The 27,174-nt window shown below is 38.8% G+C and overlaps 1 protein-coding gene across 1 annotated transcript; it reads right to left on the reverse strand.

Annotated features, from left to right (window-relative positions):
• Nucleotides 1-27,016, reverse strand: grm5a (glutamate receptor, metabotropic 5a). The gene is made up of 18 exons (XM_087808167.1): nt 26,932-27,016; nt 26,552-26,797; nt 26,353-26,486; nt 24,972-25,233; nt 24,774-24,888; nt 21,234-21,483; nt 15,236-15,471; nt 13,594-13,715; nt 13,407-13,531; nt 13,177-13,345; nt 12,666-12,792; nt 10,904-11,021; nt 10,657-10,843; nt 9,375-9,533; nt 9,195-9,320; nt 7,723-7,905; nt 7,490-7,659; nt 1-3,816 (listed from the first exon to the last, which is right to left on the reverse strand). Exons 2-18 carry the CDS (start codon nt 26,750-26,752, stop codon nt 3,060-3,062), a joined length of 3,441 nt encoding a protein of 1,146 aa, XP_087664293.1. The 5' UTR covers nt 26,753-26,797; nt 26,932-27,016; the 3' UTR covers nt 1-3,059.
• Between the last annotated feature and the right edge of the window lie 158 nt (nt 27,017-27,174).

Raw genomic sequence — 27,174 nt, forward strand, 5'->3', positions numbered from 1 at the left:
TATACTCGTGGCATTATGCCACAGTATGTTGTGGTACAGAAAAGTGGATTAATGTCACTTCATGTTATAGCTCTACTCCTTTTTTATACTTGTGGCATAATGCCACAGTATGTTGTGGTACACAAAAGTAGAGTAATGTCACTTCATGTTATAGCTGTACTCCTTTTTTATACTTGTGGCATAATGCCACAGTATATTGTGGTACACAAAAGTAGAGTAATGCCACTTCATGTTATAGCTTTACTCCTTTTTTATACTTGTGGCATAATGCCACAGTATATTGTGGTACACAAAAGTAGAGTAATGCCACTTCATGTTATAGCTCTACTCCTTTTTTATACTCCTGGCATAATGCCACAGTATGTCGTGGTACACAAAAGTAGATAAATGCCACTTGATTTTGTGATGCCACAAAAAGGCATATTGTTCCAAAAACAAACAATGGCAAAGTATAACGTAACTTCATGTTTTAACAGTACTTCTTTTGTGTATATACTCATGTCGTAATGCCACAGCAATTTGTGCACCAAAGTAGTTTCATGCCACTTGATGTTGTATTTTGTAAAACTACATTTATCCATTATGCTCAAGTATGACACAACTTTAACTACAACTAACTACACATTTTATAATCATGCCACAAAAAGGCATGTTGTGACAAAAGCAAACAATGGTAAAGTATAACGTAAATTAACGTTTTTGCAGTAATTCTTTTGTGTACTCGTATCGTAATGCCACAGTAAGTTGTACACTAAAAGAAGGTTAATTGATGTTGTGATGCCACATATCAAATATGCAACCAAAGTATGATAAAACTTACATTTTTAACTTTGCTAAGGTGTAATTTCAGTTTTAAACGCTAATGTATATTAAAACTAAACACTCACATAAAGGTAATTTTTTGTTATAATGCAACACTGCAAATGATGTCGTCGTAAGACATCGTAACACCATAATAATCACTTGTACTCGCAGCACAACAATGTATTATTACCCAGTAACGGCACCATAATGCAGAGTTAAAGCAATCAATAAAGACACATTTATACTTCAACATCGATAACTGCACCGTAAATAAAGCAAAGAAAAAGGCAGCAGAAAATGACAGAACAATCGTAAAAAATTAAGAAAAACTACAATAAATTACAAAACCAAAAATCTGTGAACTTATATATATGAAAATCAAGCATAATTATATATATATTACATTAAAAATATGTTCTTCATTGAAAAAGTGAGACAAAGAACAGATACATATGAATAAAATAATTCTTCATGCGTCTGTTGATCCAAATTATCCGAAGTAAAAGAACTTGAATTTTTGCAAATGTGCAACTTTTTGCATTCATCCACGATCATTTAAATACAATACATTACAAAACTGCGTAAGCAACAAACTTGAATCTATTATAAAAAAAACATTATTAAAATCTTAATTGAAAATGGGCCACTTTTTAAATGTTTTTTGGTTCTAGTTTGACAAAAGCTAACAAAGAACAGATACATCTGAACAAACATGTCTCCATGCTTATCTTGAACAAAATAACTAAAACAACAGGTGACGCTTGAAAGTTTTTGCAAATTTGCAACGTGTTTTCCTTTTAAAGTTTTTTTTTTCCCTTATTGCAAATGTGCAATTACGTTTTTTTCTTTGTTTCTTCAGGATTACTTGAATACAATAGATTACAAAACTGAATACGCCATAAACTTGCATGTATAAAATTGTGACCTTAAGTATAAAAAATGGAGCAACTTTTTTTTAAATGTTTTGGGTAAAATTCTTACAAAAAGTTGCGTCCGAACAAAAAATTCTTCTTGTTTCTGTTGATCAAAGTTAGCGTTAATAAAATCATGTTTTTGCAAATGTGCATCTTCTTTTTCATGAGAAAGTTTTTCTTAAAATGTATACAGATTAATTTAAGTATTAAAAACCTAAAGAGCAGCAATCAAAAATGAATAAAATTAAAGTAATGTTGAATAATATTGTGGGTTTTTAGTTTTCAGTTTTTTTCATGTATACAAATCTGACCTTAGTATACAAAAATTACATATGTTTAAATGTTTTGGGTCAAATTGTATACAAAACTAACAAACAGTTAAGTCTTAAATGAGTCCAAAATTAGCCTTAATAGAATAATCTTAAAAACAAGTCAAAATCATGTTTTTGCAAAGGTGCACATTTTTCATGAGGATGTTTTTCTCTTATCATTTTTACAGAATAATACAAAAAAGATCAATTACTAAACTGAATATACAATAAACTTGTGTTAAAAACATCACAAATCAGCAATTAAAAGTGAACAAAATGAAAGCAATGTTGGATAATATTATGGGTTTTTAGTTTTTTCATGTCTAAAAATCCGGCCGTACAAAAAAAAGGTCTCGTTGACAAACTTGTTTAAATGTTTTGGGTCAAATTGATACAAAAGCTAACAAACCGTTAAGTCTGAACACAAAATTCTTCATGCTTTAAAATTGGCCTTAATAGAATAATCTTAAAAACAAGTCAAAATCATGTTTTTGCAAATGTGCACATTTTTCATGAGGATGTTTTTCTCTTGGAATTTTTACAGAATAGTCCAAAAATTATCAATTACTAAACTGAATATACAATAAACTTGTGTTAAAAGCACAAAAAGCAGCAATTAATAGTGGATAAAATAAAAGTTATTATGGGTTTTTAGTTTTTTCATGTATAAAAATCAGGCCTTACAAAAAAAAAAGGTCTCATTGACAAACTTGTTTAAATGTTTTGGGTCAAATTTTTACAAAAGCGAACAAACAACAAAAATGTCTTCATGCTTCTGTTGAAAAAAAAACCTCAATCTTATATTTTTGCAAATGTTCAACTTCTTTTTCTTGTGAAATTTACTTTTAATTCCTACAGATTTGAGTAAAAAAAAAAGATCCATAAGTTCCAGTGAATAGTTTGGTGTCATCCATGAGGGACCTGGAGTGGAGCTGCTTCGTCGATCCAGATGAAAATCCTTCTCAAGGTTTAAAAAAAAAGTGAGTAATCCTCAGGTGTGGAAGATGTTCCAGGTGGTTCCAGGTGTGCTTCAGAGCGACGAGGAGCTCTGGCTGAAGTGTCTCAGCAGCAGCTGGTCGTACTCGGCCTCGGAGGCCGGCGGCGAGCTGCTGCCCGAGCTCGGGGACGAGTCCCTGAACGGGGACGGGGGCGTGAGGGCCGCCAGCTCCTCCATGTCCTTGGTTCGTCTGCCGCTCACCAGGTGCTCGTAGATCTTCCCGGCGGCCCGGTTGTCGCACAGGCTGGACATCTCGGCGTAGGTGGTGACGGTGGAGTGTCGGGCTCTGGGGTCCGGGTCGACGACGGCGGCGGCGGTTTGGGGGAGGTCGGCCGGGGGTCCCCCCGGAAGCATCATGGTGTTGAGCTGGCTGATGTTGGTGGTGAAGCTGTTGACCACGCAGCTGATCTGGTCCATGATGGTGGTGCCCTGGGACGCCATCCCCGTCCCGATGTCGCCCACGCCCACCACGCTGATGTCGCCTCCGTCCAGGGCGTAGGACTCGCTTCCCGACCGCTCCGGGCTGTACCCCAACTCGGCGTCCTCCCTGGACTTGGCGGCGCGTCGGTCGAAGGTCCCGGAAGGCGACGACGACGGGAGCTCCTGCGTCTCCTCGCGGCTCCTCTCCACCAGGTGGTCCACGCTGTCCCCCTCGGAGAAGGGTTTGATGATGGCCGTCTGGTTGCTCTCGCCCGACTCCTTCTTCTTGACGTGGAAGGACATGCGCTTCCACAGGTTGGGTCTGTAGGCGCGCTCGCTCTGGCCCCACGTCTGGGACTTGCCGTTGGAGCTGTTGAGACACAAGTATCCTACGTCAAACCACTTATATTGACACGTTTAAATATCGCAATATTGATTTTCTCGATTCCGTGTCAATAGTTAACAACACTGGAAACATTTTTTCTTAGTTCAATCAAGTTTGTATAAAACTAAATAATTTGGTTTATTAATTTACGATCAACTATTAAGCAAGTAAGTAATTTATATTTGCGCTTTTCCAGACCAGGGTCACAAAGCGCTTAAACAATCAAAACAATACTCAATAAAATATATACGTAAGAGGTCAAAATAATACTGAGAACAACACAGGAGTTCCAGAAAATCAAGGAAAAGCCTGTTCATATATATCAATATTCAGCATTTGTTGATTTTTGTGTTGCCATTAAACTTCCGGCCGCTAGATGGCAGCAGTCATTACGTCCTCTGCAGCTAAAGGAACGATGAAATCCTGCAAGATCTTGCCGATGCCTGAGGACGAGAGGATACGGTGACTCCAGCAGCTTTGTGGTCCAGCATGTGGTCTGTAAATTCTGCAACGCCAGAGTCAAGTACTCGACAAAATACTACAAATATATCATTGTTACAACAGTATCATAATACATTGTATCATTGATACTGTATTGTAGTGGTGTTAGAAAATATTCATATGGCGATGTATCGCAATTTTATTCCACGATAATGTATTAATATTCGACAGCACTTTTAGCCATTAAAATAAATACATTTTAAATGTGGTGTTCAAACCATATTTAATTTTTTTACTGTAGTTACTATGTGGTTACTGAGGACGAGAGGATACAGTGAGTCCAGCAGCTTTTAAAGCTGATGTTTGGACATATTTTGGTTTGAAAACAAATGAAATCAGTTACGACTTCGTTAAGAGTCATGTGGTCTGTAAATACTACAACACCAGCGTCAGGTACTCGACAATACTACAAGTATATCCTTGTTCCTACAGTATCACAATACAATTGTACTGTGTAGAAACGTATATTAATGCCAGATTCTCTTACACACACACATACACGTGAGACTCGCAGCATACTGACCTCTGCTACTGCCGTAATTTTCCTGGAAAGAGAATTCCTTAAAGGCAGAAGAGTTTCCTCGGAGGAGTAACTTAACCCAGATCCTGCTCCTTCACTTCTTCAATCTCTCGCTTCATTCACTCTCAGACACTCGCCTGACACACTTACAGTATCTCCTCGTCGTCAAGGTTTGTTGCCGTCATTAAAAAATCTTTTTTTCGTTCAACTCATACAGGAAATGCATTGATGTTGTGTCAGCAGTTCACAACAAAAAGATTACACAGTATATAAAGACACACAGTACACACGCTGTATTAAAAAAAAAAGCATAAATAAACCATAATAAATAATAATAATAACGTTAATAAAATAAAAACAATTTAATAAGCACAATAATACATGTAATAAAAACGATAAATATATAAACTAATGGACAAACACATATACTTGTAAATCAGTGTGTGTGGGAGTAAGAACCAATAACTGAAACTTTATGCATTTTTTAAAATATAATACTTTGACCTCAGTGGGAAGAAGGGAGCAGAAGAATCTCTCCGTCCTGCAGCGTCAATCAAGTTTTTAAAGTTTATTTAGGAAGTAAAACTCAAGGCTAATTGTGAGCAAACTGACAAAATTTTGGTCACGATGGTTCCACGAGGGGTTAACTTTTTTTGTCAGAGTGCGAGCAGAAGTTCTCATGCAGGTGAGGAGGTAGGGTCCTGAGAGAGGAGGTAGGGTCCTGAGAGAGGGGGTAGGGTCCTGAGAGAGGAGGTAGGGTCCTGAGAGAGGGGGTAGGGTCCTGAGAGAGGAGGTAGGGTCCTGAGAGGAGAGGTAGGGTCCTGAGAGGAGAGGTAGGGTCTTGAGAGGAGAGGTAGGGTCCTGAGAGAGGAGGTAGGGTCCTGAGAGGAGAGGTAGGGTCCTGAGAGGAGAGGTAGGGTCCTGAGAGAGGAGGTAGGGTCCTGAGAGGAGAGGTAGGGTCCTGAGAGAGGAGGTAGGGTCCTGAGAGAGGAGGTAGGGTCCTGAGAGGAGAGGTAGGGTCCTGAGAGGAGAGGTAGGGTCCTGAGAGAGGAGGTAGGGTCTTGAGAGGAGAGGTAGGGTCCTGAGAGGAGAGGTAGGGTCCTGAGAGAGGAGGTAGGGTCCTGAGAGGAGAGGTAGGGTCCTGAGAGGAGAGGTAGGGTCCTGAGAGGAGAGGTAGGGTCCTGAGAGGAGAGGTGGGGTCCTGAGAGGAGAGGTAGGGTCCTGAGAGGAGAGGTAGGGTCCTGAGAGGAGAGGTAGGGTTCTGAGAGGAGAGGTAGGGTACTGGGAGGAGAGGTAGGGTCCTGAGAGGAGAGGTAGGGTCCTGAGAGGAGAGGTAGGGTCTTGAGAGGAGAGGTAGGGTCCTAAGAGGAGAGGTAGGGTCCTGAGAGGAGAGGTAGGGTCCTGAGAGAGGAGGTAGGGTCCTGAGAGGAGAGGTAGGGTCTTGAGAGAGGAGGTAGGGTCCTGAGAGGAGAGGTAGGGTCCTGAGAGGAGAGGTAGGGTCCTGAGAGGAGAGGTAGGGTCCTGAGAGAGGAGGTAGGGTCCTGAGAGAGGAGGTAGGGTCCTGAGAGGAGAGGTAGGGTCCTGAGAGAGGAGGTAGGGTCCTGAGAGGAGAGGTGGGGTCCTGAGAGAGGGGGTAGATGTCTGCAGCATAGGAGCTTAAGAGAGTAGGGGGATGGGGTCTGAGGCGAGAGGTTCACTAACCGCACAAGATGTCTGGAATACTTGATGCTAATTTTTTGTCAAGGGTTGTTTTACCCAGTAAATCGAAGAAAGTATAACTTTTTTGGTCTTATTGTGCCAGAAAAATTATTTGGGTATGAGGTAAAAACTGAGGACGAGAGGATACAGTGACTCCAGCAGCTTTTAAAGCTGATGTTTGGACATTTTTTTGGTTTGAAAACAAATGAAATCAGTTACGACTTCGTCAAGAGTCATGTGGTCTGTAAATACTACAACACCAGAGTCAAGTACTGGACAATACTACACATATATACTTGTTACTACACTATCACAACATCAGAGTCAAGTACTGGACAATACTACAAATATATCCTTGTTACTACACTATCACAACATCAGAGTCAAGTACTGGACAATACTACAAATATATCCTTGTTACTACAGTATCACAATACATGGTATTGTTGTACTGTGTAGAAACGTATATTTATTCCAGATTCTCGTACACACACATACACGAAAGTATAACTTTTTTGGTTGTATTGTGCTAATGGTTACATAGTACAGTACTCAGTTACACTGTACTTCGTATCAAGTGTTTGCTTGCTGCGATATATAGAAGTTCATTGTGTTCACCGGAAGAAAGAAAAAAAGGTTTTTCAGGATCTATTGTTTTATTTGTTTTTAATGCAAATCTTATTCTTTTTTTAGGAATTTGTTTTTTGCTTTTTTTCTGTTTTTGTGTTGTATTTTTTCAGTTTTACACATTTTTTTCATTGTGTTTTTCAGATAAACATACAGTATTTTCCTGAATTTCCCTCATCAAAATCCTGCGAGAAACTGCAGACCTGCAGACAGTTATGATATAGAAAATATGAAAAATAACGACAAATATCCGAAAGATCATTCGATGACCTTCTCTGTGATGATTCAAAGAAGTATCAAGTGTTCACGTACCTGATGTTGTCCTGCGTGGAGGCTCGGCGTCTGAAGAAGTTGGCCATGCTGCTGGTGGATTTGCCAGACTTGGTCGCCTTCTTGGCGTCGCCCACGTGCATGCGGACCACCGTGGACGTGGTGAAGGCGCTCCGGACGTTCTTCTCCGGCTTGGCCAGCATGATGTACACCTGGAAGAAGATCCCTCTCCGTGAGAAGAGGCGGGTCACTCGACGGGAGGACCTTCATCTCACCTTGGGCACGAACATGCAGCACAGAGCCACGGTGGCGCTCAGACTCACGCTGAAGCACATGGTGATGATCTTGTAGTTGGAGCCGAAGTAGATCGGAACGAAGGCCAGCCAGATGATGCAGGTGGTGTACATGGTGAAGGCGATGTACTTGGCCTCGTTGAAGTTGGCGGGAACGTTTCGAGTCTGCAGGATTCAAAAAAATTAAAGGACACTTGGGGGGACTCTGAGGGTCTGGAGAATCTTATTATTGAACCTGTTTTTGGGGCCATTACTCAAAATTCATGAGGCAAGGAACTATTGAGTCAAGAACCTTTTCTTTAAAAAAAAACAACAACAACTCTACAGCTGGTGCTGTTGATTTCACCTGCTGTCCACCCCTCACTCGAGAACACAACCACCCTTAAAAATGTTTATCATCCCCCTAGAGGTTTTACATCTTTAGCTACTATATGAAAGTACATTTGTGCCTTATTGATATAATATGGTTGAAATTAACATTTCAAATGTTGAATCTTCTGATATATATTTTTTTCATTATAAGCATTTAAGAATTTCCTTTGGGAATAATGGAACTCATTAGTTCATATATTAAAAGGTTGAATATGTTTTTATTGAATAATTGAAATCAATATTTTCGATACTGTATTTTTACTTGTTTAATAATTTAATTGGAAAGAAAATAAAAACACATTGAGTTTAACACTGTTGATCTAATATTTTTGAATTGCCCATATTTCATATTAATTTAATTCAAAGTCTTAAAAATTCAATATTCGAATGTTGGTATAATAGTACCACAAGACAATACTTATAAGAGAATTAAGTTAAATGATCCAACTTTCAGCCAATCATGTTACGCGCAGACGATCACGTGACGACCAAGAATCACATGATCAAGGATTATACTAACATTTTTTATATTGAATTTAAAAGGTTATGAATTAAATATGAATACATTTGGAATATTTATTTTTGAATTATTGGGAATTAGAATATAAAGCTATATGTGAAAAGAATTAACACATATATTATTATTATTATTATTATTTTTTATTATTGTTTAAAAAAAGAAATCAACGTTTTAATATAAGGGCCTGAAAGCAAGGCTAGCGGCTTGATAGGAGAGGTGGGGGTCAGTAGGGGTAAAAATGTATATACATCTTTAAATTATATATAAAAAAAAAAGGTACAATACAGAAATCAGTCATTTCAAAATAAACAATAAAAATTAAACCCCTAAAAAAAATTACCTTTCAATAAAAAAAGGTTTAACATATTAAAGTCGAATTCAATAATTCTATATTCAGACACTGATCCACCTTCACACCCCTCAGGCTTATGTTCTTCAATCCTGGCTCCACAGAGACGTCAGGTTTGCTCTCACGATGATGATATAATAAACAAGTCAAGTAGCAGCAAAGAACAAGTGGAAGAGCTCTAAGTATCTCACTTAAATAAATATGTTGAAGTACCTTAAAGGCATAAAAGGTGCAGCTGAGGATGAGGAGGCCGTTGTAGCCCAGCGGCGCCACCACCCCCAGAGTGGTGAGGTTGCAGATCAAGTGCACCTCTCGGATGCTGGGGTAGTCATAGATGACCTGAGGGACAGAGACAGTTTACGGTCTGCGAGTCGCTCGCCGTCGCTGGAGTACCTGCGGTGGCTCGATGATGAGCAGCGCCACGATGATCCCCAGCTGCAGCAGGATGAGTAGGAAGGCGATGACCAATTGTGCGCAGGCGGACATGAAGCGTGGTTTCTTGGTGCAGATCTTCTTCTTGCTGCCTGCCAGGATCCGCGCTATACGGTTGGTCTGGGTTTTCGGAAATAGATCAAACGCTGAAATTGGCGGAGATTTCGCCGCACGGGCTTGAACCAATTCATGACAATGACCCCCTTTTTTTTTCTTTTTTCCCTCACATTAAACATAGACTTCAGCCCACACACACACGTCATGCGTCTTCACAGAGTTATCCTTAGACTGCCTCGGTTCTGCACCTCCATCTACACAATCCTTCAGATGAATTTAGATATTAGTTATTTTAGTCGAAGCAGAGGTAGGGGCTTGAAAGAAGTGGATCTGCAGGGGTAGGGACCTAGAAGCAGAGGTAGGGGCTTGAAAGGAGAGGTGTAGGTCTGCAGGGTAAGGGTCCTAAAATCAGAGGTAGGGACTTGAAAAGGAGGGGTATGGGTCTACAGGGGTAGGGGGCCTGAAAGTAGAGGTGGTGGCTTAAAAAGGAGGGGTATGGATCTGCAGGGGTAGGGGCCTGAAAGCAGAGGTAGGGGCTTGAAAGGAGAGCTGTAGGTCTGCAGGGGTAGGGTCCTAAAAGCAGAGGTAGGGACTTGAAAGGAATGGATCTGCAGGGGTAGGGACCTAGAAGCAGAGGTAGGGGCTTGGAAGGAGGGGTAGGGACTTGAAAGGAGAGGTGTAGGTCTGCAGGGGTAGGGTCCTACAATCAGAGGTAGGGACTTCAAAAGGAGGGGTGTGGGTCTGCAGGGGTAGGGGCCTGAAAGCAGAAGTAGGGACTTGAAAAGGAGGGGTGTGGGTCTGCAGGAGTAGGGGCCTGAAAGTAAAGGTAGTGACTTAAAAAGAAGGGGTATGGATCTGCAGGGGTACGGGCCTGAGAGCAGAGGTAGGCACTTGAAAAGGAGAGGTGTGGGTTTGCAGGGGTAGGGGGCTTAAAGCAGAGGTAAGGGCTTGAAGGTTGAGGTGGAGGTATGCAGGGTTAGGGGCCTAAAAGCAGAGGTAGGGGCTTGAAAGGAGGGGTAGGGACTTGAAAGGAGGGGTAGGGACTTGAAAGGAGAGGTGTGAGTCAGCAGGGGTAGGGACCTGGAAGCAGAGGTAGGTTCCTGACAGGAGAGGTAGGGGCTTGAGAGAGGAGGTAGATGTCTGCAGCAAAGGGTTTGCGAGAGAGGAGGTGGAATATCACACATACCTTGGTCACCAGAGCCGAGTAGCTCATGGCAGGAGAGAGTCCGATGCCGAGTCTCTGCAGGTAGCAATAAATGATGTGTGGTTTGGCGATGAGACTGAAGGTACACAAGTAGCCCAGACAGATTCCCGCCAGGATGATGTAGCAGAGCTCGCGGCTCGAGGACTTGACCACAGGCGTGTCCCAAAATCTACACACAAGGACACAAGGTCATACAAGTACACAGTGATTGTGTATAAACGTTATTTACTTGATGAAGACGGCCGTGACAAAAAGTGTAGACAAAAGACCGAGGCAGGCGAAGACCACGGCCGCGATGGGCTCCGGATCCCCCCAGCGAACATACTGCACCGCGATTGGCTCACAGCCTTAAAAAAAGACAAACATCATCAGTCGAATTAATATCTGTTTCATAGCATCACGTTCATCCTGCAGGAAACAAACAGATTACAGTCGGACATCTAATCTCATATTGAACTACTAATCTGCTGCAGCATCAAAGCTGCACCGTCATCGATGACTGACGGTACTTTACTTTATTGATGGTACTAAAAGCTGGACAAACATTTTGTTTTGGTTTTCAAAAACTGCTGATATGAACTCAAAGATGGCAGCGATGAATGTTGAAAACACTATAATAAATATAATCCCAGACCCTGGATAGCTTTGATATTTAACAGCACTGTGTAGATTAGTTTTGCTTCCAAATCTATTTTTCTTTTTATTATACTTTTTTAAAATTTATATTACAATGAAGTTGAAATATATATTTTTATTTACAACTAACATGCAACTTGTTATTTTTTTTAGGTTACTAATCAGCTTCCAGCCACTACATAGCAGCATTATATCCCATGCACCGAAAATAAGAATACAATTCTGCAAGATACCGCCGATGACTGAGGATGAGAGGATACAGTCAATTCCAGCCGCTTTTAAAGCTGATGTTTGGACATATAAAAAATTGTTTTGCCCCAAAGTCAAGTACTGGACAATACTACAAATACAGTATAATATATCCTTATTCCTACAGTATCCCGATATGTCGTATCGTTGACCCTGTATCGTGATACGTAGCATATCAATAGATTCTTGCAAAAACACACACAGCTATTTGATACTCGGGTAAGAAGTACAAAATGTATAATCCAATATCAGATTTTTTGGGTTTATAATATGATCAAATATCAACATACTTCATAAAGTTGGTCTGAAATCTGGGCGAACGAGAGGTTACGAGAGCGGAGTCCATTTTGACATAATAATGGCTTCACTCCTCCTCCAGTCAGCTGTAATCACGCCCAGCTTTGTTTATACAACGAGTCCCTTGGAGGTGGAGACTTCTAAGAATTGATGACGTGTGGTGCCAAACCCTGATGTTTGACCAATCACAGCAGAGTGGGCGTGGTTATGGTAAACAAGATTTCATTTCCAGAAAAAAAAAAGTATTTTAAGTGGCCGGAGCTTAAGATAATTTTCTAATGTCAATATTTCAACGAAAAGAGAGTTTGGGGAGGGATGAGCCTAAATCAGTTTCTTCGGACGAGAGGTGGGGGACACCCTGGAGAGGACACCAGTCATACAATGACAGACAACCATTCACACACACACTCATACCAACGGACAATTTCCCCAAGTTCCCAATCGACCTCTGTATGTTTTTGGACTGTGGGAGGAAACCGGAGTGCCCGGAGTAAAACCACGTGACATACAAACTTCTCCCGACCTGGAAGCGAACTGACGACCTTCTTGCTGTGAGGCAATCGCGCCACTGTGTGCTAACATTGTATAATATTAAATTCAATTCTTTCCTTTTCTACAATTCCCTCAAGGCCCGGGGGCCAAATCTGGCCCTCCAATTCATCTATCATGGCCCACCATATGGTTGTTGGGTAAATCCTTAGTTCAGCCTATGACTTTTAAAAGATCTTGGACGCCTTGTAAGCGTGTGCTGTGAACTAGTCTAGACCAGGGGGGTCAAACTCAATCTAACAAGCAGAAGGTCACCGTACCCCGGAGGTCGTAGGTCGGCCAGAAGCCCAGGAGACAAGCGCGACAGGTGTACTCGTCGAACACGAACTCGTTCTCCTTACAGGGAGTACAAGTCCAGCAGCAGCTCACCTCGCCTTTGCGGATCACCTGGAGAGACGGGGAAGGGATTTAAAGAAGACTTGGAGGTCAGAGAGAAAACTCTCTGGTGCCACTTCTCTGTAGTCACTGTTCAACTCCTGCAGTGCCACAGCTAGAGAGGGAAGAGAATGTGTGTCACTGGGATCGGCACCAAAATGAACAAGTCCGACTTCTTTCGGAGTCGTCAAGCTGTCGGCGTGGGATGATGGAGGGAGGTTCCCTGAGATGTGGAGGCAGTTGAGGGAGTCGCTGGCGTCCAAATGGGAGAAGATTAAAAGTGACAGGAAAATGAATCGGGCCTCTCCAGGGAAACTGTGTGGGCTCCGAAGCAAATGTGTCTCTTTCTGGAGACACTTTTATGTGAAAGACGCTCTTATAAAGGGAGCTTTATACCTTAATCTGAGCCTTCAGGCAGGGCTCGGAGCACACGGACTGGATTATCTCGCTGTTGTTGCTCCAGATCTCGTCGTCGTTCATCTCCAAACCGCCCTGATCCCAGCTGCCCACGTGGACGTAGGCGTACTCGTCCTCGGCCAGACGCTTGAAGTTCATGATCTCGTACCTGAGAGACACCTATTAGTGGCTCTCCTTCCTCCGGATCGCTCCACCTGACCCGGTCTCACCTGCCGGGCGAGTCTCCGTTCTGGTCGAAGAGGATGATCTCGCCGGTGACTCCGGTGAAGTTGGTTTTCATCAAGTAGTCCAAGAGTTTGCGACCGTCGATGGGCTGCATGTCCTCACACAAACCCTGACGACGCACAAAGAAGTTATTAATCCAATATAAACCTTGACCTCCAGGAAACGTGGCACCTTGTATCCCGGACACAGGACCTGCTGCATGGTGTGAAGACCGTAAGCCATTGAATATATGGCGTTGATGACGAATCCCATTTTGGTGTCTTGAGCGTAATGTTGGCGAAGAGACTCCCTCCCTGTGGAGAAATAAAAAGATTCTCATTGGAAGATAAAATGTATCATCAACCACTGACATTAATCAATAATCGAGTTTATTATCTGTACTTAAAACGGCCTAACTAAGCAGCGCCATCTAGTGATGGGAGGCCAAGAGAATCTACCGATGTGCGTTTTTTGTTGATTTGGTGTGCTTTAAAATATCGTAAGGCTTCTTATTCAAAAATTAAAATTTGTGTGAAAATATGTTGAGGCCAACACATTTTCAAAACTTTTCAAAAGAATAATGTCATTTTACTGTATGTACTTTGTACATAATAACACAATAAAATAAACTGCAAGATGGCTGAGGACGACAGGATACAGTAGATTTCACTCCATGTGTTTGGATATATTTTAGTTTTTGATAATTTTGCACTAGAATCAAGTACTTGACAATACTACAAATATATTCTTGTATTGAAATATTTTGGGGTCAACACATTTTCATAAATAAAATAAAAAAATGTAATGTAAGTATACTGAATTTACTTTTCCTCTCAACAATAATATAAAATAGCAGTATTTGAAAAAAATATATATATATATTTAAGGTTGTACAACCCTATTTTTGATTGACATCTTTTGCTAATTTCTTCAAATGTATTTATTTCATTATTTCAAATATTTTGAAAAAACAATAAATAAAAATGATAGACAATACAATTCTGTTTAACAGTAAACCAAAACTTTTTTTTTTTAAATCATCCGCAGAAAAAATCCCAAATGCCCAAAAAAAAAGTTTATTGACAATAAAAAAAATTCTACCTCCCTCCCCTTTAAAGCCTACTAGCTAAAGTACCCGACATTGCCCATGTTTTTATAAGATAAAAAGCAGCGAAAAATATTTTTAAAAGAAAAATTAAAAGGCCTAAAATTTTGTTTAAAACATCTTATTTTCCCTTTCACTAGTTTGCATTGACTTAAAAGCATGTTAGCATAATTCTTTGGGCCGATCGCAACCGATTCCAAATAATGGCGCAGAAGTTACTAAGAGCTAAAAGAAGGACAAAAATGTTGAGACTTGTTTAATATTGTAGACACATAACTCAAACTTTAGTTTTAACCCTTTCTTGGAATGAGACAAAACACATTTTTCTATTATGTGCTTGTAATATACATGGAGTTGCTGTTTTTGACAAATGAGACCAAAGAGTCAAAATCATCTTAGTCCAGACACAGTAGTTCATGGTCATTTTGAGCCATTTTTTAACCTTTTTAATCCACTTTTTAGATCTCTGTAGGACCTGTGAGAGATCCGAGAACCGCATAGATACAGATAGTGCCGACACATGGGCATTAATGAATGTTTTTCCGGGAGGAAGTGCTGATGGAAAAAGTGCTTCACAGGCTAAAGTGGATAATTGAAGTAATTTGCTTGATGTTTCGAGGCTGAAGTGACACATATTAAGTAGCCCTTGAGCAAGCTTTTCATTTATATCATTCAACTAGTTGCTAAGCTAGTTTCTGTTCAAAGAGATCATTTACTTTTTGTACTTACAAGTGCATGTGCGGTTGTACTTGGTGTTTTCCAGCGGGTGTCCCCTCAGTCTGCACTGGAAACGGTGTTGCCAAAATTCCGGGAACCAGGGGTTCCTCAGGTTCGCGTCCGGCTTCAGGTTCAAGTAATAATCGTCGAACCAGGTCACGTACGCGGATTTGAGCTTGATGGTGATTCCACCGGCGGCTTCTCTCTGATAGCCGTCCGTGACGTCATACCTGTCCGCCCATCCATCGCTGCCAGGAGAGAGAGAACACACTGGACTGAGATTTATATTCAAGCAGCTTCTGGAATTCAACAGAAAGAAACAGGTTTCTAAGGACCATGATGTCGGTGGATGATGGTGTGATTTGTGAGGATAGTCAAGTATGAGATGAGAGACCGCAACTAGTATATATGTGTAGTATTGTCCAAGTACTTGACTCTGGTGTTGTGATAGTGAAGTAACAAGTATATATGTGAAGTATTGTCCGAGTACTTGACTCTGGTGTTGTGATAGTGTAGTAACAAGGATATATGTGTAGTATTTTCGAGTACTTGACTCTGGTGTTGTGATAGTGTAGTAACAAGGATATATGTGTAGTATTTTCGAGTACTTGACTCTGGTGTTGTGATAGTGTAGTAACAAGTATATATGTGTAGTATTGTCCGAGTACTTGACTCTGGTGTTGTGATAGTGTAGTAACAAGGATATATGTGTAGTATTTTCGAGTACTTGACTCTGGTGTTGTGATAGTGTAGTAACAAGGATATATGTGTAGTATTTTCGAGTACTTGACTCTGGTGTTGTGATAGTGTAGTAACAAGTATATATGTGTAGTATTGTCCGAGTACTTGACTCTGGTGTTGTGATAGTGTAGTAACAAGGATATATGTGTAGTATTGTCGAGTATTTGACTGTGGTGTCGTGATACTGTAGTAACAAGTATATGTGTAGTACTATCGAGTACTTGTCCCTGGTGTTGCAGAATTTCCAGACCACATGACTCTTGATGAAGTCGTAACTGCTTTCATTTGTTTTCAAACCGAAATATGTCCAAACATCAGCTTTAAAAGCTGCTGGAGTCCCCTGTATCCTCTTGTCCTCAGTCATCGCTTGGATTTTATTTTCCCCTTTAGCTGCAAAGCACATAATGACTAATGATTACTACTACTAATGACTGTTAAATTGCAACACAAAAATGAACAAACGCTGAATATTTACAAGTAATCATAAATTAATAAATAAAACTGCCCGAGTCACTGTATCCTCTCGTCCTCAGTCATTGCCCACTGTATCCTCTCGTCCTCAGTCATCGCTGGGATTTTATTTTCCCCCTTAGCTGCGGAGGACGTAATGACTGCTGCCATCCAGCGGCCGGAAGTTTAATGGTAACACAAAACGATTTGAGTTTTATTAGTTGAGGAAAATATGTAATTATTTTATAAATACTTTTATGAAACATTAAAAAAATTGCTTATATATATTGTTACGATGTCGTGGTAGAAATATTGTAATATTATTGTGTAACGCTGTGAATATTTGAATGTAAATTGTACATTTAAAATCATATAACTTAATTTACACGCACTTTATTAAAGTTATCGCAATAATGTAACTGATAATAAGAAAATATGGTTTTAATACGGTGAAAAAACATCGCGATGTATCGGTTAATCAGTATTTTCTAGCAGCCAAGCCAAGTTTTCAGATCAAAATAATGCTTTTAAAAGGTTAAATAGTTCATTAAATACACGATACACTGAACAGAATTCAGGGGAAATGAACAAGTGACGCTTCAAAGATATTGAGCTTCATTGTCCAGTAGAGAAGCTGCTTCTTTTCTGAGGAACCAGCAGATTATCCGACTGAAAATTCCTTCAAATAAACTGCCAGATAAATTAGAAAAAAAAGCTTCATCTATTATTATCTTGTCTCTGCGGAGAGTTTTCCTCAATCAAAACAGACAGTAGGCTGATCACACCTACTCATGTGTTCTCATGCAGACACCTGACTGCAGAAGATGGAGCTAAATCCCTAACAAAAAAAAAAAAAAACTTGTGCGATCTGGAGTTACACAACAGACGTGTGGGTGTCTTTTGTGTAAGCGGCTTCTCCGGGTGCAGGATGGCTCATAACACATCCTTAGAGCAGCAGAAAAAGCGCTACACGAAACCATTAAATGGGAAAAGATGGAGAGGAAAAGCATGGAGGGCTCTGACTCTGGATAGTTTGAATCACACTTGTATCAGAGCACTGCAGCCCACACACTGACCCCGGCATGTTGATACACCACCTACAAGTACGACCTTCCTCACACACACACACACTGAGCTTGAGCTTGAAACTATTTCCATTAGAAAACAAAAGAAAATAACAACATATTTTTAACGTCTCTGACAGAGTAGAGTCTTTGAAAATGAACCTGCTGTTCTCAGGAAAAGAAGAAGTCGTTTCTTCTCGAGCTCAACTACCTCCTTATTAGCTGAGAAAAGTGGGCGAAGGTGGACTTTGTTGTTGTTGTTGCTGCTGTTGCTATGTGTAGGTTCTACCTTCACAGTTGAAGACTGAGGCTGTTGGCTGATGATGTCATAAATCTTGAACTGAAATTATTGTGGAGACTGAAATTTAAATACACTTTTTTTCAGACTCTACCACGCATTCAAATTCCTTTTCAAAAATGGTGTATCTGTTTGCTCAACCATAGGTAATACCTTGTGAATCATTGCTCGTGTTTTTAAAAACGCTGCCTAGTTCGTTGGGAATTAAATGTGTGGGAACGTCTTAAAATAACATAACAAGGTTACTCGGATAAGCTATCAGGAAGAACACTAACTCCACGAGACACCGTAGTATTGGTTCCGCAAAGCTCATAATTATTGCTCCGCAAACCTTCATAGTGATACTCTGCAAGGCTTCGAAGTGTTAGTCTACGAGACACCGTAGTATTACTCTGCTAAGGCTCAGCAGTATTACTCCTCGAGGAGCCATAGTATTATTCCACAAAGTTTCGTTGTATTAGTCCACTAGAAACAGTAGTATTACTCTGCGGGATACTTATTAGTACTTTGTGATACTCATGAGTATTACTCCGCAAGGCTCTGTAGTATTACTGCACACTTCTCAGCATTATTATTCAGCGAGGATCTATAATATTACTCTACGAAGCTCCATAGTATTACTCCACAAGACACTCTAGTATTACTCTACGAAGCTCCATAGTATTACTCCACAAGACACCCTAGTATTACACTGCAAGGCTCCATAGTATGACTCTGTGAGGGTCAGGAGTATTACTCCGCCAGGCTCAGCGGTATTACCCTGCGAGAATCCATAGTATTTACTCCACGAAACTCGTACTATTACTTCACTAGACAACTTAGTATTACTATGCAAGGCTTTAAAGTATAACTCCGTGAGGCTTCTTAGTATTACTACACGAGACTCCTAATAATTACTCCACCAGAATTTGTTGTATTATGCACAAGGCTCCGTAGTTTTACTCAGTGAGGCGCTGTAGTATTACCCTGTGAGGTTCTGTAGTATTACTATTCGAGGATCCTAATTTATACTCCACAAAACTCCTTAGTATTATGGACAAGGCTCCATAGTATTACGCACAAGGCTCTGTAGTATTACTCAGTGAGGCTCAGTAGCATTACTCTGCAAGCCTCCGTAGTATTACTCTACACGAAATCCTAGTATTACTCTGTGAGGAACCTTAATATTGCTCTGCAAAGCTCCCCAGTATGACATTTCGAGGCTCCATACTATTACTTTGTGTAGCTTTGTAGTATTCCTCCTGACTACAAAGTCTTGCAAAAGAATACTACAAAGATACTACGAAGCCGCATGGGTCTTAATGCAGCATATAATCCGGTTCACTTTACGTTTAAAAATAAACCCGTTCATTGATATTATACCTTATAATCCAATGTGCCTTATAGTCTATTATTATGAAACTACTTTAGAAATCTATTACGTCTTGAAGTGATTTATAAAACTAGACGAATGCTCTTGTAGATTCTATTATAAATGTAACTAAGGGTCGACTATTAATCTTCACAAATCAACACAAATGTAACTTAAGATGTTTTTTTTTTACAAATGTAGTTCAAGGTTATTGTTTCTTGGCGTCAGACTTGAGTGACAGGCTACACGTGTGGCTCCTAATGAGGAAACATATTTATAGAACGCCAGGGACCGGTGCGAGCGAAACCTTAAAATAAAACATGTTATCCTCAGTAGAGTGAACCTTGGTGTTCGCGCCGCCCCCTCTTCTCGTTCACCTCTCACGGGTCACCGTCCAAACTGATCCGAGGATGATGGAGCTCTTACAGATTAAGTGGTGATATCATGAGTACTAATACTACTCTTTTTTGATTCACAACTCTGGGAAGTGTAGGATGGTATCATGTTAGCCAAATCAACTTGCTATAATATATTCAAGTTTAAAACTAATAGTAAGTAACAGTAGGAAATTTTCAGTGGCTAAAGGTTAGCTAACATTTTAACAACTAACTAAGTATAATAAATTCAAGTTTAAAACTTATATTAAGCAAAAGTAGCAAATTATCAGTGGCTAACTTCTTTCGTTAACTTCTCATATTAGCCAAAACAACTAACTAACTAGAGTATATTTAAGTATAACACATAATATTAAGCAATAGTAGTAAATAGCTTTTGATCTGCTACATTCACTGCCAATAAACTACTACTAACTAAAGGTTAGCTAACAAACGATAATAAATTCAAGTCTAAAATTTAAAGTAAGCAAAAGCGGTACTATTTTTTAAGTTTAAAACTAATAGTTAGTTATAGTATGACATTTTCAGTGGCTCAAGGTAAGCTAACTTCTAAAGTTAGCCAAAACAAAAAACTAACTTAAATTAAACAAAAGTAGTAAATTCTCAGTGGCTAATGGTTAGCAAAACAACAACAATGAAAGAACGATACTAAATTCCAGTTTAAAACCAATAGTAGTTAATTTTCAGTGGCTAAAGGTTAGCTAGCTTCTTCCGTTAGCCTGAACGATTAACTATAATATATACAAGTTTAAAACTAATAGTAGTAAATTCTCACTGGCTAAAGGTGAGCTAGCTTCTTATGTTAACCCAAATGATTAACTATAACATAATCAAGTATTAAACTAAACAGAAGTAATATTAGTACATTTTCAGTGGCTTACGATTAGCTTCCTTTTAAAGTTAGCGAAAACAACTAATTAACTATAATAAATTAAAGTTTAAAACTAATTGTAGTAAATTCTCAGTGGCTTAAGGTTAGCTAGCTTCTTATGTTAGCCAAAACGAATAACTATAATATATTCAAGTTTAAAAGTAAGTAAGTAATGTTAGTTCATTTTCAGTGGCTAAAGGTTAACTGTCTTGTTATGTTAGCCGCCAAAACAACTAACTATTATATATTTAATTTTAAAACTTAGAGAAAATAATGGTTATTAATTATGCGTGGCTAATGGTTAGCAAAACAACAACAATGAACAAACGATAATAAATTCAAGTTTAAAATTCAAAGTAAGCAAAAGTAAGTACTTTTCCTGTGGCTAGTTTTCTGCGACCTTGTTATGCTAGTCAAAAACAAATATCTAACGATACTAAATTCAAGTTTTAAAATATGATTGGCTTCACAAACTGATCTGGATGATGGAGCTTGTGGAACCACAGCTATCAGATTTTGAATTAACATTTTAACGCAGAAGAGTTTCAAGTTGTAGTTTTTGCAAAGGAAACAACTGCGTTAATAGTGTATTTCATAAAAAATAAATAAATATTGATTATACTTTGTTTATTGTCCTCACAGAGTTAAAGGGCATTAAATATTTACTGTATATATAAAACACTTTGATGTTAAGAATAAAGATGCAATATACCTTTAAACTCCATGGATGTGATGAAGGTCAATGATGATGACGATGGTCTCAACAGTGCAACACGAAAAAAAACAACATGATATCAATGAATCACATTCTGCCTCCACGTTCCAGACGCTCGTGCTCACCTTCCGACCAGGAGGAACTCTCCGACCAGGTTCTGCCTCCTCATGGCCATCAGGATGCCTCGGACCGTCATGCCCTCGCAGAAACAGGCCACCACCCGGGCTTTGGGCAGGTGACCCCGGAGCTTCTGCAGGAGTTTGTCGAAGCCCTTCTCTCCGGCGTTGCTGTAGATCTTGTCGGAGTGAGCGATGCAGAGTCCCTCTTTGGCGGCCATGTCTTTGAACGCCTCCATCCCGCTCTCCCCGTAGTTACCTGAGGAAAGGTAACAACCGATCGAGTCAGAATCACTAACGTCTCTAATCCAACGACAACAACCTTTTACTTTTATTTCATCTCATCCCCTCGTTTCTAATTAATTCTCCACAAAACTCCTTAGTATTATGGACAAGGCTCCATACTATTACGCACAAGGCTCTGTAGTATTACTCAGTGAGGCTCTGTAGCATTACTCTGCAAGCCTCCGTAGTATTACTCCACGAGAAATCCTAGTATTACTCTGTGAGGAACCTGAATATTACTCTGCAAAGCTCCCCAGTATGACTTTGCGAGGCTCCGTAGTATTACTTTGCATAGCTTTGTAGTATTCCTCCTGACTACAAAGTCTTGCAAAAGAATACTACGAAGATACTACGAAGCCACATGGGGCTTAATGCGCCATATAATCTGGTTCGCTTTACGTTTGAAAATAAACATTTATATTATGCCTTATAATCCAATGTGCCTTTTAGTCTATTATTATGAAACTACTTTATAAATCTATTACGTCTTGAAGTCATTTGTTAAACTAGACAAATGCTCTTGTTGATTCTATTATAAATGTAACTAAGGATAGATATGTTTTCTGAGTATTATTCTGTAACATGGAGTAACTTTGACGACTGCATTTGCATTTTTTTTGTAGGATAATATCAAAGCGATTGACTAACTAATGATGACTATAATCTATTCAAGTTTAAAACTAATAGTTATCAGTGGCTAACGGTTAGGTAGCTTCTCATATTAGCCAAAACAACTAATTAACTATAATATATTTAATTTCAAAACCTAATATGAAGCTATAGTTGTAAATAGTCATTAGCTATTTATCTGCTACCTTATCATATTAGCCAAAAAAACCCACTAACAAACTAAAATATATACTAGTTTGAAACTAATAGTAGCAAACAATCGATGGCTAACGGGTAGGTGGCTTCTCATCTTAGCCAAAAACAACAACTATGGGTAAGTAATGTTAGACGATTGTCAGTGGCTAAAGGTTAGCTGAAAAATGATGATAAATTCAATTTTAAAATTTAAAGTAAGCAAAAGTAGTACTTTATCTGAGGCTATTTTTCTGCGACCTTGTCATGCTAATAGTAAGTAAAATTAGAACATTTTCAGTGGCTTACGATAAGCTTTTATTTAAAGTTAGCCCTAAAAACAAACAAACTAATAAATTCAAGTTTAAAACTAACAGTAAGTAATGTGAGTAAATTGTCACTGGCTAATTGTTAGCTACCTTTTTAAGTTAGCAAAAAAACAACAACAAAGAACTAATGATAATAATTTCAAGTTTAAAAATTAGGTAAGCAAAAGGAGTCCTTCTCTGTATATTTTTCTGCTACCTTGTCATGCTAGTCAATAAGAACTATCTAACTATACAAAATTCAAGTTTAAAACTAATAGTAGTAAATTGTCAGTGGCTAACAGTTAGCTAGCCTTTCACATTAGCCAAAACCACTAACTAACTGTAATATATTAAAGTTAAAAAAAACAATATTAAGTTATATTAGAACATTTGTAGTGGCTAATGCTGAGCTAACTTCTGATGCTAGCCAAAACAACTTACTATAACGTATTAGTAGTAAAATGCCAGTAGCTAGCTACTTTCACGTGTTATCATAACCGCCACGCTAACTATTACTGTTAACTCTGCTATATTTACAATCCTATAACAACAAAAATACAAATGTTATGACACTGAATTCAAATATTCATATGAAAAAATGCTTTTCTAAAAACTTACCAAACAGCTAAGCTAGCATTGCTAACTAAACTAGTCACTCATTTATATAAAGATTTTTCACTTTGTCCTACTTACGGTTATCTTACTATGAGTTGGATTTTGAGTCAAACAAAATGACGTGTGTCGACTTAAGTCGGACATTAAATAACAGGATTTGCGTCCATATAAGGGAAAACTAATCCTGACGCAGGGTTGTTCTTTTTTTCCCTTTTTTTTTTGGCTTGATCACAACAAATGGGATTAATTCAGATCATTCTTGAAGAACACATTCTTAAAGAGATTAAATCACTTTTGATTTGAGTTTGTGAAAATAGATTATTAAATAAATAAAATGTTTTAAAACTGTAAAAGTCATGAATTTATCTCCACAAAAGCACTTTTAAATCATCTGTTGTCATGAACACTAAAGAGATCAACAACACGTGCGAGTCATACATTAATGCCGTCTCTGTGATGTCAAACATTTGGCATGAAATGATACATTTTTTTTAAATCCTCTTCTACAACTGTGACCGGACGGATCCAGTCGGGATTTAGTGGTTGTTCTTATCAAGAGGGATTTAAACATATGGCCTGAAGCCACTTGAGAAGCACTGAGTCAACTGTATAGAATTTGATGGAACAGGAAGTAGAACTTTTTTATTTTTTATTTGTTGTGTTTGTTTTGATGAGTTGGATCGTATTTATCAATCAATGACTAAAATATTAAATTTTAAAATATTCTTGGTAATATGACAAATAAATATATATATAATTATAATACTGTGTTTATGTGAGTAAAACTTTTGATTTTTATTTTGTAGTTATTTAAACACAAGTTCTTTCTTTTTTTTAATCCATTAGATTATTTATTATTATTAAGTCGAAATTGAAAGAAAAGAGTATTGTGTTTATATGATATTGTTTGTGATTTATATTGTTATTATCCAAAAACTATTGTATTTAAAAAATAAATAAATTGTAATGCTTTGATATTCAGTTGATATTTTTGCTATTTGATATTTAGTTTTGTACTTAATTAAGAGTGTAAAAAATATCAATATGATTTTTTCTTCATGATACTGTATCGATATATATTAATTGTATCAATAAAAAAGTGCAAACTGTACTAATTTAGTATGGATTTAAAAAATGTCCCCTTTGTTCTTGCTTTTTATAGTTCACTAAACACACAAGTTTTTCAAAATATAATATAATAATAAAAAAAAAGCATTTAAATTTACAATTAACATACAAATATTCATAGCGTTACTTCATTTATACATATCAGCAGTCGTTACGTCCTCCACAGATTAAGGAACAATGAAATCCTGGCGATGACTGAGGACGAGAGGATACGGTGACTCCAGCAGCTTTTAAAGCTGATGTTTGGACATATTTTGGTTTGAAAACAAATGAAAGCAGTTACGACTTCGTCAAGAGTCATGTGGTCTGTAAATACTACAACACCAGAGTCAAGTACTGGACAATACTACATTCATAAAAAAATGTGTATTTGTTTGTTTGAATAAAGTTGCAAACATACAAACTCAAGCACCTTCAGTGTGTATGGCAGACACGTAGCTCCAGTTGTACCTCTTGACAATGTCCACCATGGCTCGCGCCTGCTGCTTGTCTGACGGCACCACCCTCATGAAGTACTTGAACAGACTCTGCCACACGACAACAAAAAAAACCCTCAAAACTTTCAAGTTCCCTGATGATTTTCTAACTGTAGATTAAGTCAAAAGTCAACCTTGTCGCTGAGGTCCATGCTAGTCGCCGAGTAGGCAATCTGTGGAATGTTGAAGAGCTGGAGGAGGTTCTGGACCTGGATGGCCACGGAGCTGGATCCCGGTCCGATCAGCCCGACGATGGGCTTCTTCCCCTGGACCATCACGCTCCCGGGCTCGGCGGTGCATCTTCCCTGACTCTCCTCCTCCTCGTTGGACACCAGCGTGTCCCGGATGAACTCGATACTCTGCTCCAGAGCCACCGCCGAGTGCCAACAAGAGTCCCTGGAGGAGAGAGAGTCAAGTTTAATGGAAAACCCTTTGACTTTAAACATCCCAGAGCCAGAGTGGAGATACAAATGACCCGATGTATTCCCATTTCAGAGGTTTATTTTTCAAAAAACAAACGCCTGAAGGAAGGAAAAGAACAAAAAAATCTATCAGAGTTGAGTATTTATAAACCAAATATGTGGATAAAAATCCTCAATAACTTCTTAAATATCAAATATTTGTTACTCAGAATCAGAACAGGTTTATTGCCAGTGTTTACAATAAACTATATATTTTTTAAATGTTGTATAGAATAATGGAATTTATATAAATAAAATAAAATTATAAAACATACAAAACAACAAAATAAGATAACTTACATCAAGGTGACAATGTAAACAATGCAAATTTATTTTATTATATTTTTGTTTTGTTTTGTTTTGTTTTGTTTAATTTAATTTAATTTAATTTAATCTAATTTAATTTAATTTAATTTAATTTAATCTAATTTAATTTAATTTAATTTAATTTAAATGTATTTTATTTTATTCAATTTAAACTATTTAATTATATTATATATATTTATATTTTTTTGTTTAATTTAATTTAATTTGATTTAAGTTAATATAGTTAAGTTTAGATAAATCTATTTATTTATTTATTTTTCTTATAAGTCTTAACTTTGGCAATTGGCGATACAGTACGATATATATAGTGATACTGTAGTAACCAGGAAATATTAGTAGTATTGTCCAGTACTTGACTCTGGTGTTGTAGTATTTACAGACCACATGACTCTTGACGAAGTCGTAACTGCTTTCATTTGTTTTCAAACCAAAATATGTCCAAACTTTGGCTTTAAAAATCTGCTGGAGTCACTGTATCCTCTCATCCTCAGTCATCGCTGGGATCTCACGGGATTGTATTGTTCCTTTTACTGCATAGGACATAATGACTGCTGCCATCTAGAGGCCGGAAGTTTAATTGCAACATACAAATTAACAAACCTCCTGAATATTTGCACGTTAATTGTAAATACAAACCTATAAAATGATAAAATGATAAATAATCCTAATAACTCCTCGCACAGATGCTAACAGTGCTACAGCAACTTAAGTATTCGAGGTGACTCACCTGATCTCACAGCCCAGGGTGATGTTGGGGAGGATATGAGGGTCTGCGTTGATCCGGTCCAGAGTGTGCATCATCGCCTCCACCCTCTGGATTCCATACTGCTCACGCACGGCACCGCACTTCCTCTCGTGCACCTGCGTAACATCACACAAGTTTGTAAACCAAATAAAAAATAATAATAAACTAGGTTTTAAATCACCTTATCAGCAGGGGGTTGATGGTGGACGGAGAACAGTGCTCCGATGATCACGTCCCCGGGGATGTAAGCCAACACTCTCCTCTCAGTATTCTGGGCATCGACCCCAATCTGGCCCCCCAACCTCAGACCCAGACCCGACAAGACGATGACCCAGAACACCTCGAGGATGGAGGCGTGAGCCCGGCCAACGTTCCTCCACATCCTGCCTCCGTTCACATGAGACTCGTGGAGATGATGCTCAGACCTCTGGAGGAGAAGAAAGAAAAGAAAATACTTAACTTAACTGGGTTGCTGTCCAGGGTTCTGAAAGGATGTGAAACTCGGTCCTGAGTCACCATTTCTCTCTCTTTTTAAACCTCCAGATAATGACTTGATCTCACCTCACTGGTCTCTGATGGTCGCTGGTTCGCATCCCTGGTGTTAGATTTTCCCTTTTTAGTGTAACGTGTTTGCTGCAGAAGATCATGCGCTTATAGAGTTCCTGACGCACACCGAGCTGCTGCCCCCCCACTCACTCACCCATCCTCCCCCCATCCTCCCTCTCCTCCCACAAACCCTCGACACATGTGTCGTTTAATCGCTTTAAATATTTTAAATAAAAATACACATATAAGCAAAACGCG

Source organism: Callionymus lyra, chromosome 14, assembly GCF_982586985.1.
Source record: "Callionymus lyra chromosome 14, fCalLyr1.hap1.1, whole genome shotgun sequence".
In the NCBI taxonomy this organism is placed as follows: Eukaryota; Metazoa; Chordata; class Actinopteri; order Syngnathiformes; family Callionymidae; genus Callionymus; species Callionymus lyra.

Bases quoted from the DNA above. Each gene is read 5' to 3' on its own strand.
- grm5a (XM_087808167.1), bottom strand. From the start codon at position 26,752: ATGTGGAGGAACGTTGGCCGGGCTCACGCCTCCATCCTCGAGGTGTTC. The intron at 13,716-15,235 runs GTAAGTACAAAA...ATTTCTCCACAG, and splicing joins GTACAACCGCACATGCACTT to GGAGGGAGTCTCTTCGCCAA. The intron at 12,793-13,176 runs GTATAAAGCTCC...CCGTCTCTCCAG, and splicing joins GCCTGAAGGCTCAGATTAAG to GTGATCCGCAAAGGCGAGGT.